This window comes from Macrotis lagotis, chromosome 1 (genome assembly GCF_037893015.1).
Source record: "Macrotis lagotis isolate mMagLag1 chromosome 1, bilby.v1.9.chrom.fasta, whole genome shotgun sequence".
In the NCBI taxonomy this organism is placed as follows: domain Eukaryota; kingdom Metazoa; phylum Chordata; class Mammalia; order Peramelemorphia; family Peramelidae; genus Macrotis; species Macrotis lagotis.
The window spans coordinates 128816277-128833597 of NC_133658.1; the positions used below are offsets into that span (position 1 = coordinate 128816277).

The window sequence follows — 17321 nt, forward strand, 5'->3', positions numbered from 1 at the left end:
CAAACTGATTGTGAGGATAAAATGTGACAATTAAATGTTTTGCAAACCTTAAATCACTACATAAATACCAGCTATTATTATTTCCATTATGATTCTAGAATAAATAAAGTTAGAATTCCACAATGCCCTCCCATAAGATCACATCTGGAGTACTTGTAGTTGACCCTGGGCATCACAGTTTTGAAAGTATATTGACAAATTGCAACATGTCCACAGGTCATTCATGAGAAATCATGACATATGAGGAAGAGCTGAATGAATTATGAACTTTTCACCTAGAAAAACAAAGTCTCATAGAGCATAATGATCTTCATTAACTATTTAAAGTTATATGGCAAAAAACTTTCATTTATTATGTTTGGTTACAGAGTTAAAAACAACCAAAGGGTAGAAGTTACAGGGAGATAAATTTAATTTAATCCCTGTAATTTAAATTTAAATTAATCTTAATAATAGAAAGAGGTCTCCAATAATTAGAGCTGTACAAAAAAATGAAATGTGCTGGATCCATAATGAATCCTTTATCATTTGAGGTCATAGGAACATAAATTAAGAGTTAGAAGGGGAAATTAGAGGTCTTTGAATACAACCTCCTTCGTTTAGGGCTTCATGAAGGGATTAGATACATTAGGTATGTCACATAGGAAATTTTGTCTTTCAAGCAAGAACTGACCCAAATGATCTGTAAAGTCCTTCAGTCTTTCATAATTCTGCAATTAAAACTTGTAGGAAATACCCAGAAAGTTTATAATAGTTTACTCCTGAGTACTCCAAAAGTTTGATGAAATGACTTTTGAGAATTTTCCTCCAATTCTACATTCAGACTCAGGCCATTAAAATAAATCTGCATACCTCTTTGACTTTTCATGCTTTTTATATAACTGGTAGATTCTGGGGACATGGAACCAGACTTCACATGGCATTCATAATCAATAGTAAATGAATGGATTTTGCCTCCCTGAAGGACAGAGGGGAAATTTAATTGTAGTATAAAGTAAGAACAATCCTTGGAAGTTTGGATGCCTCTTTTATGGAAAGAGAGCCCCTGACTAGTTCTCTGTACCTCCCCTCTTTGACATACTTTTTAGATGTAATTCACTTAAATACTTTTATAAGTTTGAGGAATTCTTATAAACTTACTAGTTTTCTCTCAACCATATATGAGTGATGATATTTGTCCTTCATTCTCAAAGAAGTCTATGACATCAGGGAGGTTGATACCATGACAAGCAATTAAATTGGATCTGAGTGAGGGGATGCTGTGCTAAGTCACCAGCCTCACTTTCTCCTCCAGAGCCATCAATGTCCAGTGACCAGATGTGAATCAGGATGACTGGAAATGGCCCTGGATATGAGGCAATCAGGGTCTGAGGCTGACTCCAGGTCCTCCTGACTCCAGGACTGGTCCTCTATCCTCTGTACCACCTATGATTAGAGTCTTTAGCACAGTGCTTTCATGGCCACCAGAAATGTTAGCCTCAGAGGAATGATAGCTCACATTTATATATTATTCTTTGAGTCTGATATCAAGAAGTTACTGATCAGCATTGATAGAGCATATCACTTGAATAAGCAGCATGGTGCAATGAAAATAGGGCTCAAAGACAACCTCTGCCATTTAGTACTTTTGTGTCCTTGGGTAATTCTTGCCCTTTTTGGAGCTTCACTTTCCTCATCTTCATAATGGGGGATTGGACCAGATCTCTAAGATCTCTTTCAGCTCTAAATGTTCTATATATAAAGGTTCTATATACAATGGTACATAGGTCATAGTGAATACACAAGATATATAAAGTACAATAGCCCTGGGAGTTAGGTGCTATAACTATTGACATTTTACATAGAAGAAAATTGAGATGGACAGAGGTAACCTTATTTGCTTATGGTCACACTGTTAGTAAGTGTCTGAGGCAAGGTTTGAACCAAGTTGTCCTGATACCAAGTCCATCATATTCCCCAATGTAACACATGACCTCTCAGAAGTCAACAGAAGGAAGTAAAAACGTCAGGAGGCCTTCTGGGAAGAAGACCAAAAGTCTTATGAATGAGAAAGCTCAGGTATGGTTGTGTGCCAGGAATCCTTCACAAAAAAGAAAATGGAATTACCAGGTGGGAGTGGAATAGAATTACTTATTCATTCTGTGCTTATGTGTAACTGCTTTCATGTTTTTATCCTTTTTAAAAATTGACAGCAATTAGCATGGTGTGTTCTATATAGTAGGTGCTTAAATACTTGTTGATTGACTAATTCTATACTGGTCATTTTATTGGGAAACACTGATAACTGTATTGAGGCAGAGAGAGAGAGAGAGAGAGAGAGAGAGAGAGAGAGAGAGAGAGAGAGAGAGAGAGAGAGATGATTGTTGATAAGGAGAAGAGTCCTGGACCTTTGTAACTTTGTATTTATATAATACTCTTAAAGCTTCTATATGCTTATTGCTGTTTTTACTGTTGGTAAATGCTTTGAAGACCCACTTCTTTTTTTTGCAAGACAATAGGGTTGCCCAAGGTCATAGGGCTAGGTAATTAATGAGTGTCTAAAGTCACATTTGAACTCAGGTCCTCCTGATTCCAGATCTGGTGCTCTAACTACTGTGCCACCTGGCTTCCTTGAAGACCCACTTTTTGCTTGGATCTGTGAATGGAATTAGAGAATATCCACTTGGACAGAGAATAGGGGATAGATATGGGAGAAAAAAAGAGACAAGCATAGAAGAGGGCTTACTATAAAGGATGGATGCTAGGAAAAACAACAGCCTTTACTCAGAAGTAATATGATGTGGTAGCTATGTAATATAATGGGTGTCCTTGGACCTGTGACACAAAGCCCAGTGGGAAAGTGGAACGATCATTATGCTTTAGAGTCACAAGTCCTAGGTTTAGATACCAACTCTGCTTTTTTGCTACCTACCAAAACTTTCTAAAATATGGGAATTGAAGCCCTCATTTAGATCATCTCAAGAATTTTTTTCAACTCTAAATCCTGAGATTCTGTAGGCACTAAACTGAAAAACAGGAGATCAGGGTTCTTTGTGCCTCTGTTCCTCTTTTGTAAAATGATGTCTGGACTAGTTCAGTTTCAGCAACCTAGTCTTAAAATGTCTTTTATTTGCAGAGAACTATGCTAGGCACTTGGAGAGACAAAAAGATGGCCTCTGAGGTTCCTTTCATCTCTATGGTTCTATGATCCACAGTTAATTTCAACATTCAAAGTTAAGAGAAAACACAGAAGAACAATGTAAAAAGAAATGATATGATAAACATTGCTTTCAGTGGAGATATTGATTCCCTAGAAAGTAATTTAATGACTATGTTTATATATTAGCAATTAAAACTTTAACAATCCTAGGATTGGATTACTGCTTCTTATACCTTTGGATTTCTTTGTTTTTAACTTAATTCCTTGCTTATTAACCTCTCAAATATGCAACAGGCAGGAGAAATAAATAAAATTAGACCATCCGCTTTTAAGTAATTATTTTATAATATCTAATAATACATATAATATTATATATTACATTTCACATAATATACTTTTACTTTATATATCATTATATGTATATATTTGCATATATATATATATGCAAATATATGGCTGTTTCATTATGTTCAAAATGAAGATAGATAGATACGGTTAATATTCTATCTAGCTTGCATCTGTTGTGAGGACCAAAAGAAATAATGAATGTGGAAGCACTTTGAGAAAACCCTTAAATGGGGATAATACACCCTGGGGGTATTGTGAGAATCAAATAGCTAATATGTATGTGTGTATGTGCATAAATGTATATATGGTTGTATAAACACACATATTAAGGATACATTGTCTGGCAATAGGAGATCCTTAAAAATCATGTTTCTTTTCTTCCTTCTAATGGTAGATACAATTGTATCCCTGCATCTCGACTTTGGGAAAGCTTGAAGATGTAATATAGTAGAACTACTATGGGATTCAGCCTTAGAGTGTCTGTGTCCAAGTCTCGGCTAGGTCCCCTATTTGTACAGTTGGCAAATTATGTCCTTTCTCTTAGCTTCAGTTCTAGCTATGACATGGAAGCACTATTTGTACCATCTACTTCATAGGTTTACACTGGGCTAAGACTTTGACAAGATTATTGATAAGATCTATATAATTATTAGGTAAAGTGAGTTATATTAAAAAGTCCCACCTATTTTATATAGCAAGCCCATCTAAGAAACATTTTCTACTAAGAGAGCCCTGTATAAAACTTAATAAAGGACTGGTAATATTATAGAATATTTCACTGGTCAGCAGAGTCCTTTTACAAGCTGGCCTATATTTCATTTGCCAGAATATTCAGTAGTTTGATTCTAAAACCCATGTGGTCTTTGGCAAATAATTTCTGGATGTCATTAGACTACTATCCAGCCCAATTTCAACATTGCTTCCAGCAAAATAGAGCAAACTAGAAACTGAATCTCGATACAAGAAACTGGGAATAATGAAGCAAGGGCATGGTAAACCATTCTAAGTGACTTCTAAGGACCTAAGTTCCATGAGTATGGCAAGCTTAACTAGGTCAGAAATATCATCATCTGACCTGTGGATAGACTTTGCAACTCTTACCCTCTCTGGGATTCAATGCATATAACATTTAAAAATACTTGTTGGTGATTAATGGGTTTTGTGGCTTTGCCAAACTCCTGCTCTGTGCAAATGGAGTAGAATGAACTAGAAGTTGAAAAACTTGGTTGAGGGTTGGACAAGGGAACAGTGGTTGAGGGAATATTCTTCAGCATTCAGCCCCCAGGATTCCCACAGAATAAGACTATGCAGAAATAGAAATCAGATGAGACCTAAAGTGCTGTGTATAAATATGGAAATATCTTGCTCAAAGTATTGGAGAGATATTGCCTTAATGGAGTATTACAGTATACATTTTTAAAAAAATTATTCCCTTTTAAGGCATCTAAGTGAAGAAAGAAAAAAAACCCATCAACTAAGAGTCAGAAGGTCCAGATTTTTAGCAATGTAGTCTAGAAGAAGAATATAATGGGGAAAACCCTAAACTGGGAAATAGGACAGACCTTAACCCCAATCAGAAGACCTGGGTTTCTATGTGATTTTATATTAGTTCTCTCATTTATCAAATGGAAGTTACACCTGCTTTCTTCTACCCAATAGTATTATTATGAAGATTAAAGAATCCCTAAATCTCAGCTTGGAGAGACTTCAGAGATCATCTGATGCAACATTTATCCAAACAGAAATCCCATCCACAACATCCCTGAAAAATAGTTATTTAGTCTTTGTAATAAAACCTCCAGGAATGGGTAATTCACTACCTCCTAAGCCTGCTCTTTGGTTTGGAGGAGAATCCTAATTATTTGAAAAATTACCTTACCTATGTTTGAAATCTTTCTTTCTGTAGAAATTTGATTCTTGGTCCATGAAATAACCATCCATATAATTCAGTATGATTGCCATACATCTCTAGGGTTTTATTTTCTCCTAGAAAAATATCTCCTGATCCTTCTACTAATCTTCATTTAGATTCCTCCTATGGCAACCAGTACTAAATAAAGTATACTAATTATCATCAGACAAGGGCAGAGTAAAATAAGACTGTCATCTCCCTGCTTTAATGGAGTATTACAGTATACATTACATTATTTTGTCTTTTGGATGCCAGATCATATTATTGAATCACATAGATCAACTAGGTGTTTTTCACATTAAATATTACTTAATTATGTTTCCCCTCCTCATCTTATACTTTTGAAGTTGACTTTTTAGATAAATGTATAAAAAGGCCTCAAATACAATATACAAGATACACCAATACTTCTAGGATACATGTTTTCATCAGTGTATATATAATTATATTCCTTCTACAAATGCAGATTGTCACCCCTGAATGTCTTAATTGATTATTTTGTTAGTAGCTGTAATGAAAATTTCATCACCTGTAATAAATCTGGTGATGAGCCTCTCTGTATTTGGCTAGATCGGTCCATCTGGGATAGAACCTGTCAAAAGCTTTATTCCACTTGCACAGACATCAAAATTCAGGGTCATCTCCATGCAATGGTGAGACATCAGAGTAGGACTTTAGAGGAAGCTAGTCTAAAACATATTCAAAGGGCTTTGGAATGTTTCATACAAATATTGTTCATGTTCTCATTGTTAATATGCTGGAATATCAAATACTTGATCTTTCTGAGGTTGTGGTCTTCAGTGATCCACAGTCACAAAGCATTACTGGGTGGGGGGGGGGGGGCAATAATTGTTTTTTAAGCTGATTTTTTTGGGGGGAGGTGGTTCTTTTTTTTCCAGTAGGGAACTATTTGCAGTCACTGAAAGCACAATACTTATTCATCTGTGATCCAACCCCCTTTTTTCCTCCTATTCACTTTAAACCCAGATTTTTGTCCAACTTGACTTGCTCATAATAAATATATGTGGGGATGTACTAAAATAACGGGCAACAATTCATCCAACTACATGTCATAATCTGGGTAACATCCTTCATTTATTATTTTCTAGTGATAATAACAGCACTTCACTCCATAAAACAAAATTAAAAGTAAGATTTAAAAGCATTTTATCTGTTATCATCTTTTTTAACTTATGTACCAAATTATAAATCCAATTTGGGGTACCATTTCCTAATAAGGACCCAGAATTAATGAAAATCAGTAAAGTCTAGCAAAAGTTGATTGATTTGAGTGCCTATTCTGTTTAGAGGGATTGTTCTTGATGTTGGGGGGTTATTCAGAGTTTAAATAGGAAACTGATTTTGCCTTTAGGAATCTTCAAGCCTAGTAAGAGGATAAGATATCAATAACTATAAGGCAAAATATTATGTTAGTGATTAAAATTATGAAGAGTGTTGTTGGAGAGGACTGAATTTGTTAAGAAAGGTCATTAAAGAAGGTTTCAGGGAAGCAGTGGCATATGTCTTCAATTTTAAAAGGATGGGTAGGAACAAATCAATAGGCAAAAAAATGAAAACCCCAGGGGTCAAATTAAAGCAGAAACCTTACTCTCTTAGTTTGAATGAAAATATAGTAATCAAATCTCAGGTCTTAATGGAGCAAATCTCAAAGACTGCCTTGAGGAGATGGGCTGTGAAAAAAAGGAAGTTCTCACCTGTCTTCAGTTAGTCTCATTAGAGTTGACCCTCTAGTTGAGAACACTATAAATGACATCCTCAATTGAGGGCTGAAAAGGGAAAAAAAGTATATTAGAAAGGGTAGCAAGCATTCACATTCATTTCTTATTCTTTGTCTAAAAATCTCAGAAATGTCAGTCTTGAGGGAAATTATCTTTGAGCTGAAAAAATTGTCCAGTGATGATACCATAAAATAAGCCAAAGGTTTTTTTTTAAATTAATGTATCTTACTGAAATTGAAATCCAAACAAAGGAGAAAAAATGAAAAGCATCTGGCTTTACTGCCCAGCCTGATTTCTCCAGAGAACATGATGTCAGAATCTAATGATTCATTTATAATTTGAAGATAAAGCAGGCAGGAATGTCTCTCTCACCTTATGAATTTATGGGCCAGATGTTCCACAAAATAGTAGATTTCATTCCAGTGGTGCAGGACGCTTCCTGATCTAGAAAACAAAACAAAATTGATAATGACATTCTGTTTAAATTTTCATTTTTACTGTTTACTATTGTAGTTGTTTTATATTTATTCCTTGGAACATTTTTTCATTAGTTGTTTTCATTATTTGAAACCTAAATATTGATCTTATTACTAATTACTAATTGCAATGACTGTCCATAAATCCGCCACTAGCAGTCCTTCAGACATGTTGCCAGGAAATTTTTCTCTTGTTCTCAACATTAAATAGATGATATTCATTTGAAACTACTAAAAATAATTAAAACTTATTTCAAGAGATCATTTTTTAAAAATAACAGATGGAATATACTATGCCTTTCTATTCAAATCTGCCTAGCTGTTTATTTGGAAAATAATTCATTTCTTTTAAAATTGTACTTTTCCAGGATATCAAGGAAAAATGCTGCTTGTGTATCATAAGAAAGCATATAATTGACTGCATTGATTGTATGTAATAATCATCTTTTTTAAAAAAAATTATACATATAAAAACACCATGACTAATGTGAGATTATTATGAATGTTGGGAAAATTAGGTCATCCCAACAATGTATGGGAAACAGTTTCTAGGATATTCTGCCCTTTTCTAATGGAAAAAAGTATTTTTGTTGTTGTTGTTCAGTTGTGGCTGACTGTCCATGATGCCATTTGGGAATTTCTTAACAAAGATATTGGAGGGGATGCCATTTCCTTCTCCAACTCATTTTAGAGATGAGGAAATTTAGGCAACAGGATTAAGTGACTTGTCCAGGGTCACATAGCTAGTGAGTGTCTGAGAATGGATTTGAACTCAGGAAGATGAGTCATTCTGGTTGCCAACCCAGTGTTCTATCCATTGGACTCTCTAGAAGAGAGTGACATAATAGTATTAGTACATCCAAAAAATATATTTATCATTTAGAAAAAAATCATGGGTACAGTAAAAATAGACTTAAGCATTAATTGTTTAGATAATTGCAAAACTTTTCAGATACTGTACCTCATAATGAAATAAGTAGGAGAGGTAACTCTAGCTCTAAGTGAATACCCAGCACTGCGTTTCAAAACAAGGATCAAAAAATCCCAGCAAAGTTGGGAATGTATTGGATCTTTGTGAAAACTGCTTTGTGAAACTAGGGAAAATGTCCTAGTAAAGGCAATTCTGAATTTTGAAAAATTAATTTGCATCTCTGAATTCTGTCCTTGCCAGTGACACTTGACAAAACTGTGAAAGAAGCAAGATGGTTTGATGATTCCCAAGAATTTGAATGCTCCACAGACTGTGAGGGTTTCAGTCATAGCCACACCTAGTACCCATGATTATGTCACAATAATGTTTGATCCCCACTTCCTCCTGCCTGACCTCCATCTAAACTGTCCTATCCTGTTTTCTGTCTTCAGGGACCTCTCTGAATTTTTTCTATCACAGTTTTGATCATCCTAAAATATCCCTACACCCCTGGACTTTTTATTTTGGAGAAGAGGCCCTCTTTAGCCCCTTCCTCTGATTGACCACTCTAGGACTCCCCCAAGCCCCCCAAACTAGTACTTCCTCTGCAGACTGTACTCTTAACTCCCTGAACTTTCTCTACCATACTCCCTTATGTATAGTTTCTCTTCTCCCATACTCTCCTACCATTTTAAACTTATTTTTATTTTTTTATCCCCTCCTCCTATTCCTTCTGCACCAATGTAAGCTTCTTTAGAGTATGAATTCTTTCAGTTTATATACATATACTCAGCCTTTGGTGGAACAAAATAATAAATGCTTATTGACTCAAGGTCCTACTTTGTCAAAATAAGTTTCTTGGTTTGAGGTGTTGGAGCAAATCAGGAACCTTGGAAGTTCTTTGAAATATTCCAAGAAACAAGTCTCACTCTAAAGTCAGGGTGGGGAGCCTTTTTTCTGCCAAGGGCCATATGAATATCTATAAAAATCATTCTTGGGCCATATTTGGCCAAATATTTAATTAATCTTTCCCTTAAAAACTTCTAGATTTATTGAATTTTGGGTACTTCCTAAGGTTGCCTTAATAATGCCACACCAATATGGCTAGTGTGCCTGAGGTTTTCCATCCCTGCTCCAAGGAGGGATAAGATATCTGAGGTGACTGAGGTAGGAACTTGGCTTTAGGTCAGGGAATCCAGACTAAAGAAAAAGCACATAGATTCTCACAAATTGGTCGACTCTCAGGCAGCATCTGTCTGACATTTTTCTCAAAGCCTGTCATTGTCAGAGGTGAGCACAACTTTACCAGTTTTGTCTGAGCAGAAGGAAGATACATTTCTCTTGCATAAAGGCAGAGAAGTTTCTCAGAACTTTCCTTGTCTCAATGTACATCTGTCAAAATTGACTGCCATCTGCAAGAAGCTCAGCCCCACTTGGAGAAAGTCCTCTGTGAGAAGCACCAAGACCCCAAGTTCTTCTCTAAGAGAATCAGCCCTCCCTATCTATAGCCTGTACTAAGGGCATCTAGTTGACTCGGTGGATAGAGTGCTGGGCCTGGAGTCAGGCTCATCTCTCAGATATTTAACAGTAGTATGACTATGGGCAAGTAGGTTAACCCTGTTTACCTCACTTTCCTCATCTGTCAAATGAACTAGAGAAGGAAAATGGCAAACCAATCTACTACTTTTGCCAGGAAACCCCAAATGGGGTCATGAAGAATTAGCCAAGACTAAAATGACTTAATAATATAGAAATGCTTTAACCTTCATTAGTAGAAGGGATACACCCAAACTGATGAATAATCTGAAGTGAAATTATCTGTGTATGTCAAATCCCTTACTAAACTGTATATTTCATAAGATCAGGGACCTGTCCTCATGGCCCAGTGGACAGAGTTCTACTTATAAAGAACACCTGAATCCAAATCTGGCCTCAGACATTTACTAGTCCAGCTGTGCAACCCTGGCAAGTCACTTAACCTCTGAGTACCTCATTTCCTCATCTATTAATGGGTATAATATCACCGAGTTCCCAGGGTTGAGGATCAAATGAAATATTTGTAAAATACTTTACAAATCTTAAAACACTATATAAATGATATCATCTTTATCATTATTATTATCATCACCATCATAATGTTGGGAAGAAGAGTTCAAACCCAGCCTCAGATACTAGCTATGTGACTGTGGGCTTAATCTCTGTTTGCCTTAATCTACTCAAGAAATGGCAAACCACTTCAGTATCTTTGCCAAGAAAACTCTGTGGATAGTATTGGAGTGCTAAGCTCCTTGGGAATCACAAAGAGTTGGGAAAAACAACTGAATAACAATCATTATCATTCTCTATATCATTCCCACACCTTTCAAGGTGGTCTACAAACATAGTGGGTTTTTCAGTAAATATTACCAGGAGACCTTCTCTGATGACGGAGATATGTGAAACAGTCGAACTCCAATGAATTTTTCAGTAACATTACAAACAGACCCTCCAAACTACAAGTACATAATTCACTAGAAGGAAGACCTTTTCTATATTTGTATCTCCAAGTCCAGGGGTATATCACAGGCACTGAAGTCCCTATTGGCAGATCAACACTGACGTGTGAATATTAATATTATTAGCTTTGGGACATGGAGGTTCCAAAGGTTCTAAGAAGAGGTTAGAGGTCAGTAGACATACATTCTTTTTAAAAACAATGTTTCATTTCTCCCCCCCCCATTTGTTAAAACAATTTTAAACTTCTTTTTAAAGTTTTGTATTCCAAGTCCTCTCTTTCCCTTTCCCCCTGACCCACCTCCCCGAGATGGTAAACAAGCAAAATTCATGTCTTTGAAGATGGCAGTAAAAAAGAATGATGAGGTAGGGAGTGGTAGAAGATTTCCCAAGTTAGTACTGAGAAATTATAGAATTTATTGAGTGCAAATATTTTAAGAAATTACAAAGAAAGCAAAAGACACAATCTATTGTCCCAAATGACTTTGAGGTAAAAAAGGTATGAACATTTTTAAGTATATGCTTCTTTGCAAGATCGTGAATTCCAAGCAAGGAGATGGAATGGGTAATGTCTGCTGACTGGCAACTTACTTTCCCCACCATTTCTAAGGTCCCAAAGGATTTCAGATCTTACAAAAAGTCAAACTATCCAGTGTTTTGGATTCTGATCTTAAAAGTTATTTGTGGATAGAGGAGATGTCATACTTATGAAGAAATGGAAGAGAACCCCAGATAGAATATATAAGCTGAATCCAGTCAACATGATTTGAATGAGGGCCCACAGATAACACTGTTCCTCAAAGACTGGGGAAAAATCCCTGAAAAATGGAAAGATGCAGGAGTAGTGCTGTTGTTTATTGTTAAGTTTTCCTGGAAAATTGGGATACATCTTCCCACTATCTTCTTTAATAATGAGTTAGATGGAAGGAAAATAAACCATGTGATTCTTAACTCTCCTTTACTCCCATTCTCCCACTCCACTCCAACAAAAGTGCGACCAATTTTAAAATGACTTTTGCTATGAACTATATTAAAATCTTCTCAGTGTTTGACAATGTATTTTTTCTAAAAAGATGGCCATTATAATCTCTTCTAGTTCTGCTTATTTGAACACTATTAGTAAGATTGAGATTGGAGGTCATACAGGATAATTGAAATTTTATAAAAACAAAGGTGCTCTCAGTGTGAATAAGTTGAATAAATCACACATTTAATTGAGCAGAAAGTACATTGTTTTTGTTATCCAATCATTTTAAACATGTTCATTCCGTTTTGGGGTTTTCTTAGCAAAGATAGAGGAGTGATTTGCCATTTCCTTCTTCAGTTTATTTTAAATATGAGGAAACTGAAGGTTGCCTAAGGTCACACAGCTAGTAAGTGTCTGAGTTCAGATTTGAACTCAGGAAAATAAGTCTTCACTCCACACTCACATGCTAACCACCTATCTGCCAAAATACTTTATATGGATAAAGAAATTAATATTGAAAATTTCTCTTGAGACAAGAGCCGCTAAGAATCCTAAGGCTCCTAACTTACTTTGATTTTGAAGCCTCTCACTAGCTACCATTCCCTAGAAAACAGCGATTTGAAAAGAAAAACCAAGGGAGAACTTAAATTAAGCTTCTTCAGCCCGTTAAAAGGAGTGGGATCAAGTTTCATGAGAACATTCAGAAGATATACTAGCACAGTAGATAACTGATGAATCAATCTGCTGTACATTTTCCACTAGTGTCTAGTATAGCTTGCTAGAGATAGGTTCAAAATCCTGGCTTTGTGTTGGCAAGTTAGCTCTGCTCTCAAGTCTTGATTCTTTTTTCACAAAATGAGAACGAATTTATACTCTCCACTTCATGAACTTATGAAAGGAAAAAGGAAGAGAAGGAAATGGGTGGCACAGTAGGTAGCGTTGGACCTGGATTTAAATCAGGATGACAAATTCAGATTTAATCTCAGACACTTAGTAGCTATGGTTCTAGGCAAATTGCTAAACCTCTATTTGCCTCAGTTTCCTCAACTATAAAATTGGAATGATAGCATTTACCCCCTACATTAATTCAGAGAATGGCTTATAGTAGGTATTAATAAATGCTTGTTCTATTTCTTTATTCCTCCTTTCCTTTTCCTTCCTCTGCCTTAGTTTCTAAAGTACTATTGAAATATGAGTTATTATCAGTTCCAAGGATGTCCAAAGCACCATGAGGGCAGGAATTGAGTCACTTTGTTCTTTTAGAACGCATTCTTTAAATTTTAGGTTGGATCAGTAAAGACTCCATAAAGGAAAATGGTACTTAAGCATCAATTTAATAGAAGGGGAAAGGAATTTCCAAGCATAGGAAACAGGGTGAGATTTAGAGGGCAAGGAGACATAGAAAACAAGCAAAAAGCAGGGGCAGCAAGAGTTCTGACCTTTATTTAGAAGGCAATAAGTAACCACTGAAAAATTTTGAACAGAATAATGAAACTACAAGATTATGCATTCCAAATCAATATATTAATCAAAAGCTTATTCTGATTCTGTAATCACTGGAGCTGACATTTGTACAGCCCCTTTAAGATTTAAAGAGTGCTTTATGCCCATTATCTCATTTGGTGTCTATGAAAATACTGTGAGAAAAGTGTTACAAAAACTAGCTTTATTTTACAGATTGTACAGTCCCATTTCTGGACTCCCTTATCTTTCCAGGGGAGCCTTGGAGGGGTGGGAGACTAAGAAGACAAGTATTCCATCAAGATCTCCAAAGTGTTGCAAGTGCTCCCTTTATTCACCAGAATACAAGTGCTTAAATATCCTTCCAGTCTCTAATCCACTCCCACTCCTGTGGCACTTAGTAGAACAAGGCTCTGATGTTCAAAGACACCAAGTAAAGATAATTTACAGTATTCTCATGCAAAACAGTCCCCAACAACAGATGAGGAAATTGAGAGCAGAACAATAACATCAGTAGTCTTTAAGATGGTTTGGAAGAATGCAGAAATTAGAAGCAACTTTAGGAGGCTATTAGCTATGATCCAAGCAAGTAATAAAGATAGGTTATGCTAGAATATTGGCAATGGAAAAAGAGAAAAATCTTCAAAAGAGTGCATTTATCAAATTGCTTACCATCTTGAAGTGGGGGAGATAGGGAGTTAGGAAAAAATTTACAAATCAAAAATTTTTAAACGAATGGTAAATTTTGCTTGTAATTGGAAAAAACAAATATTATTTTTAAAAATTATATAAAGAACAACAAAAAGTAGATTCCAAACACCTGCCAAGTGATGTGAGGGAGAAAAGTAAAACATAACATCAAGATTTTGAGAATAAGTCTCAGTGAATGAATAGGGGTACCAGATGAAGCTAACAGGCATTTATTATGTCCCTACTATGTGGCAGATATTGGAAATACTAAGAAAGATTAAAGACATATGGGAATACTAAGAAAGATAAAAAGATAAAAGTTTATGGTCTAATGGAGGTGCCAACATACAAGCTACTGCATATGAACATGCCACATACAGATTAAATTGGAAATAATCAACATAGGGCCTAGGAAGAAATTGCATTAAGTGGGATAAGGAAAAGCTTCTTAGAGAAGGTATAATCTTATCAGGGACTTGAAGGAAGTCAAGAAAACCACAAGATGGTGACATGGGGGGGGTGGAATTCCAAGCATGTTGGTCAGTCAGTGAAGATGTCCAGAGTCAAGAGACAGGGGAGGAACAGAAACAGAGGTGCTGAAAGAAAGGGCATTGTTTGCTCATTTGATTTAAACATCTTTGAATCTGAGGCCAAGTTACCTTGAAAGGACCCAGCCCTTCAGAGTCACCTGAACCCTGTAAATTGCCCTGACCCTTTTCCAGTAATCACTAATTAAGTCCTTCAGAAACTTAGAAATTCTATTATCACCAATAGTTACTAGCTTACAGGTATATGACATTCAATTCTGTGAGTTAGGTAGAACTTCTCCACTTTACCAATGAAAATATTCAAAGGCTACCAAGTGACTTACATAATACCAAAAATACTTTGATTGACAAGTTTCCTTCCTATCCAAGTCACATAACTAGTAAAAACCAGAGTCAATGCTCAAATCCAGGTTTCTTAAGTCTAAGATTAGTGATCTTGAACACAAATCAATCTAATAGTTCAGAAATGTTTATTAATTATAAAAATTATTTTAATTATAATAAACCCAGATACTTTTTGGAATTCCTAGAATGGCAAAAACTTGGATCCTTGGAGTCATCCAAAATCACAAAAACTAACAGCCATAGATCCCACTGAATCTTTTTTTTTCTGGGAATGTGAGGAACTTACTTTCTCTGCTGATAGTGAGTTTATGAATCTTGCCTGTCTGCAAGAACCCCATATAACTAGTTTACAGTCTAGGCTTTCTGGGGCTATTCTCATTTCCTGAAATCTAGTACAGTGTGTCCTTGAATTATGGATATCTGTTCATCTCTCATATGAATTCCCTATAAAATATTGAAATTTACTTAGCTCTGCATGATCTATCATAGCTTTCCTATATTTCCCTTAATATTCTGCTGATGCTTCTTTTCAGTTACCGGTGCTATAGAATCCTACCTTTGAGGATTCACTAGTCTCTGGTGAATATCAAGTTCCAGCAACTTCTAAAATCCACAAGATTACTTAAAATGGACTTTAGTCAGAATCCCCGAAAGGGCAGCAAAGTGGAACAGTGGCTACAGTAATGAGTCTGGAGTGAGGAAGACTCATCTTCCTAAATTCAAACCTGGATTCAGACACTGACCAGCTGTGTGACCTTAGGCGAGTCACTTAACCCTGTTTGCCTTAGTTTCCTCATCTGTACAGTCCCTGTTCTGGACTCCCTCAATATTCCGCAGGCCAGCATTGGAGGAGCAGGAGACCTCCAAATGCTCCATTTATTTACCAGAATAAAAGTGCTTAAATACCTTTCCAGTCTCTACCAAACAAGGTCCTGATGCTCAAAGACATCAGGTGATAATTTACAATATTCCTAATACACAACGTTCCAAACACTCACCTGTAAAATGAGTTAGAGAAGGAAATGGCAAACCATTCCAGTCTCTTTGCCAAGAAAACACCAAAAGGAGTCAGGAAAAGTTAGACTGAAATGACTGAACAACAACAAAGTACTCTACTTCCCAGAACTAGGTTCAGTTGCATCTTCTGAACCTCATGTTGTAGAAAGGCATCATAGTATAATTTAGAAGTTATGGTATTATAGAAAGACCCCCTGTATTAGGAGTTCAATTTTAGTCCTGGTTATGCCACTGATTAATTAATATTACCTTGAGTAAGTCACTTCCTTCTTACTGGACTTTTTGTCATCTATAAAAAGTTATTTGACTGTTAATAGTAATGAAACTCTGTAGGCAGGCAAAAACTTGTCTATCATGAACTTAGTAGTTCTAAATTGCAGTATATACTAAGCTGATTGAGCATCTACCCTCAGACTGGAATCAGCAGTTATTACCTAAAGCTAATAAGAGTTTGCTATTCTTCATCTGATAATTGTCCACATTTTTTGACCATTTATCAAATGGGGAATAATTTTTGGTCATATATTTGTGTTAGTTCCATAAATACCTTATACATAATACCAAAAATACTTTGACAATTTTCCTTCCTATCCAGGTTACAAGGATTTTATTTGGTAAAAGGTTGAAAACCTTTCACATAATAAATAATATATAATAAAAATTTTCATACAATAAAAATTCTTGATTGTGTAGCATGGAAGACACTGGCACAAGACCGCCCAACATAGCATGCCTTTATCAGAGGTCTTATGCCCTAAGAGCAAAGAAGAATTGAAATAGCTCAAAACAAAAGAAATCCAGACAATTCATCCCAAATGATCTCATGGACTATTTGTGTCCCATCTGGTAAGTATACTGATCTCATAATGATCTGATCAGCTACCACTAGACACGCTATAATTTGACTCTAATATAGTGATGTCATTTTGATATTCTTTGAGATGAAGGATCACAACCAGCCAGCTTTCACTCTAAGTCATCAAAACTCAATGATAAAGAGAGATTTTGCTGGGACCTATTATTGGTTAATCAATGGAAAACCAGAGTGATTTGGATTTAAAGGCATAGGTAAGTTACTTCATTTGGATCACAATGGGTTTTTTCAAAGGCTGTTTTTTCAGAGTATCATTTCAAAATATCATTAATGAAAACTACACAAGACAAAAGTTAATTATCCCTGCCTTTAGAAAAAAAATAAAGAGGTAGGGGTAGGGGGTTGGTGGGGTGGGGAGTGGAGATCTATCCAAAATCCAGATGCATCTTTTATAGAAAGCCT

The 17321-nt window shown here is 35.8% G+C and overlaps 1 protein-coding gene across 2 annotated transcripts in view; it reads right to left on the reverse strand.

Annotated features, from left to right (window-relative positions):
• ANTXR1 (ANTXR cell adhesion molecule 1) overlaps window positions 1-17321 on the reverse strand; it is a 303869-nt gene that overhangs the window by 262083 nt on the left and 24465 nt on the right. For both annotated transcript variants that reach the window (XM_074207912.1, XM_074207920.1), the window contains exons 2-3: window positions 7511-7582; window positions 7115-7186 (exon numbers count right to left, since the gene is read on the reverse strand). In XM_074207912.1, the coding sequence (XP_074064013.1) occupies window positions 7115-7186; window positions 7511-7582 (144 nt within the window). The remainder of the gene's footprint in view (window positions 1-7114; window positions 7187-7510; window positions 7583-17321) is intronic.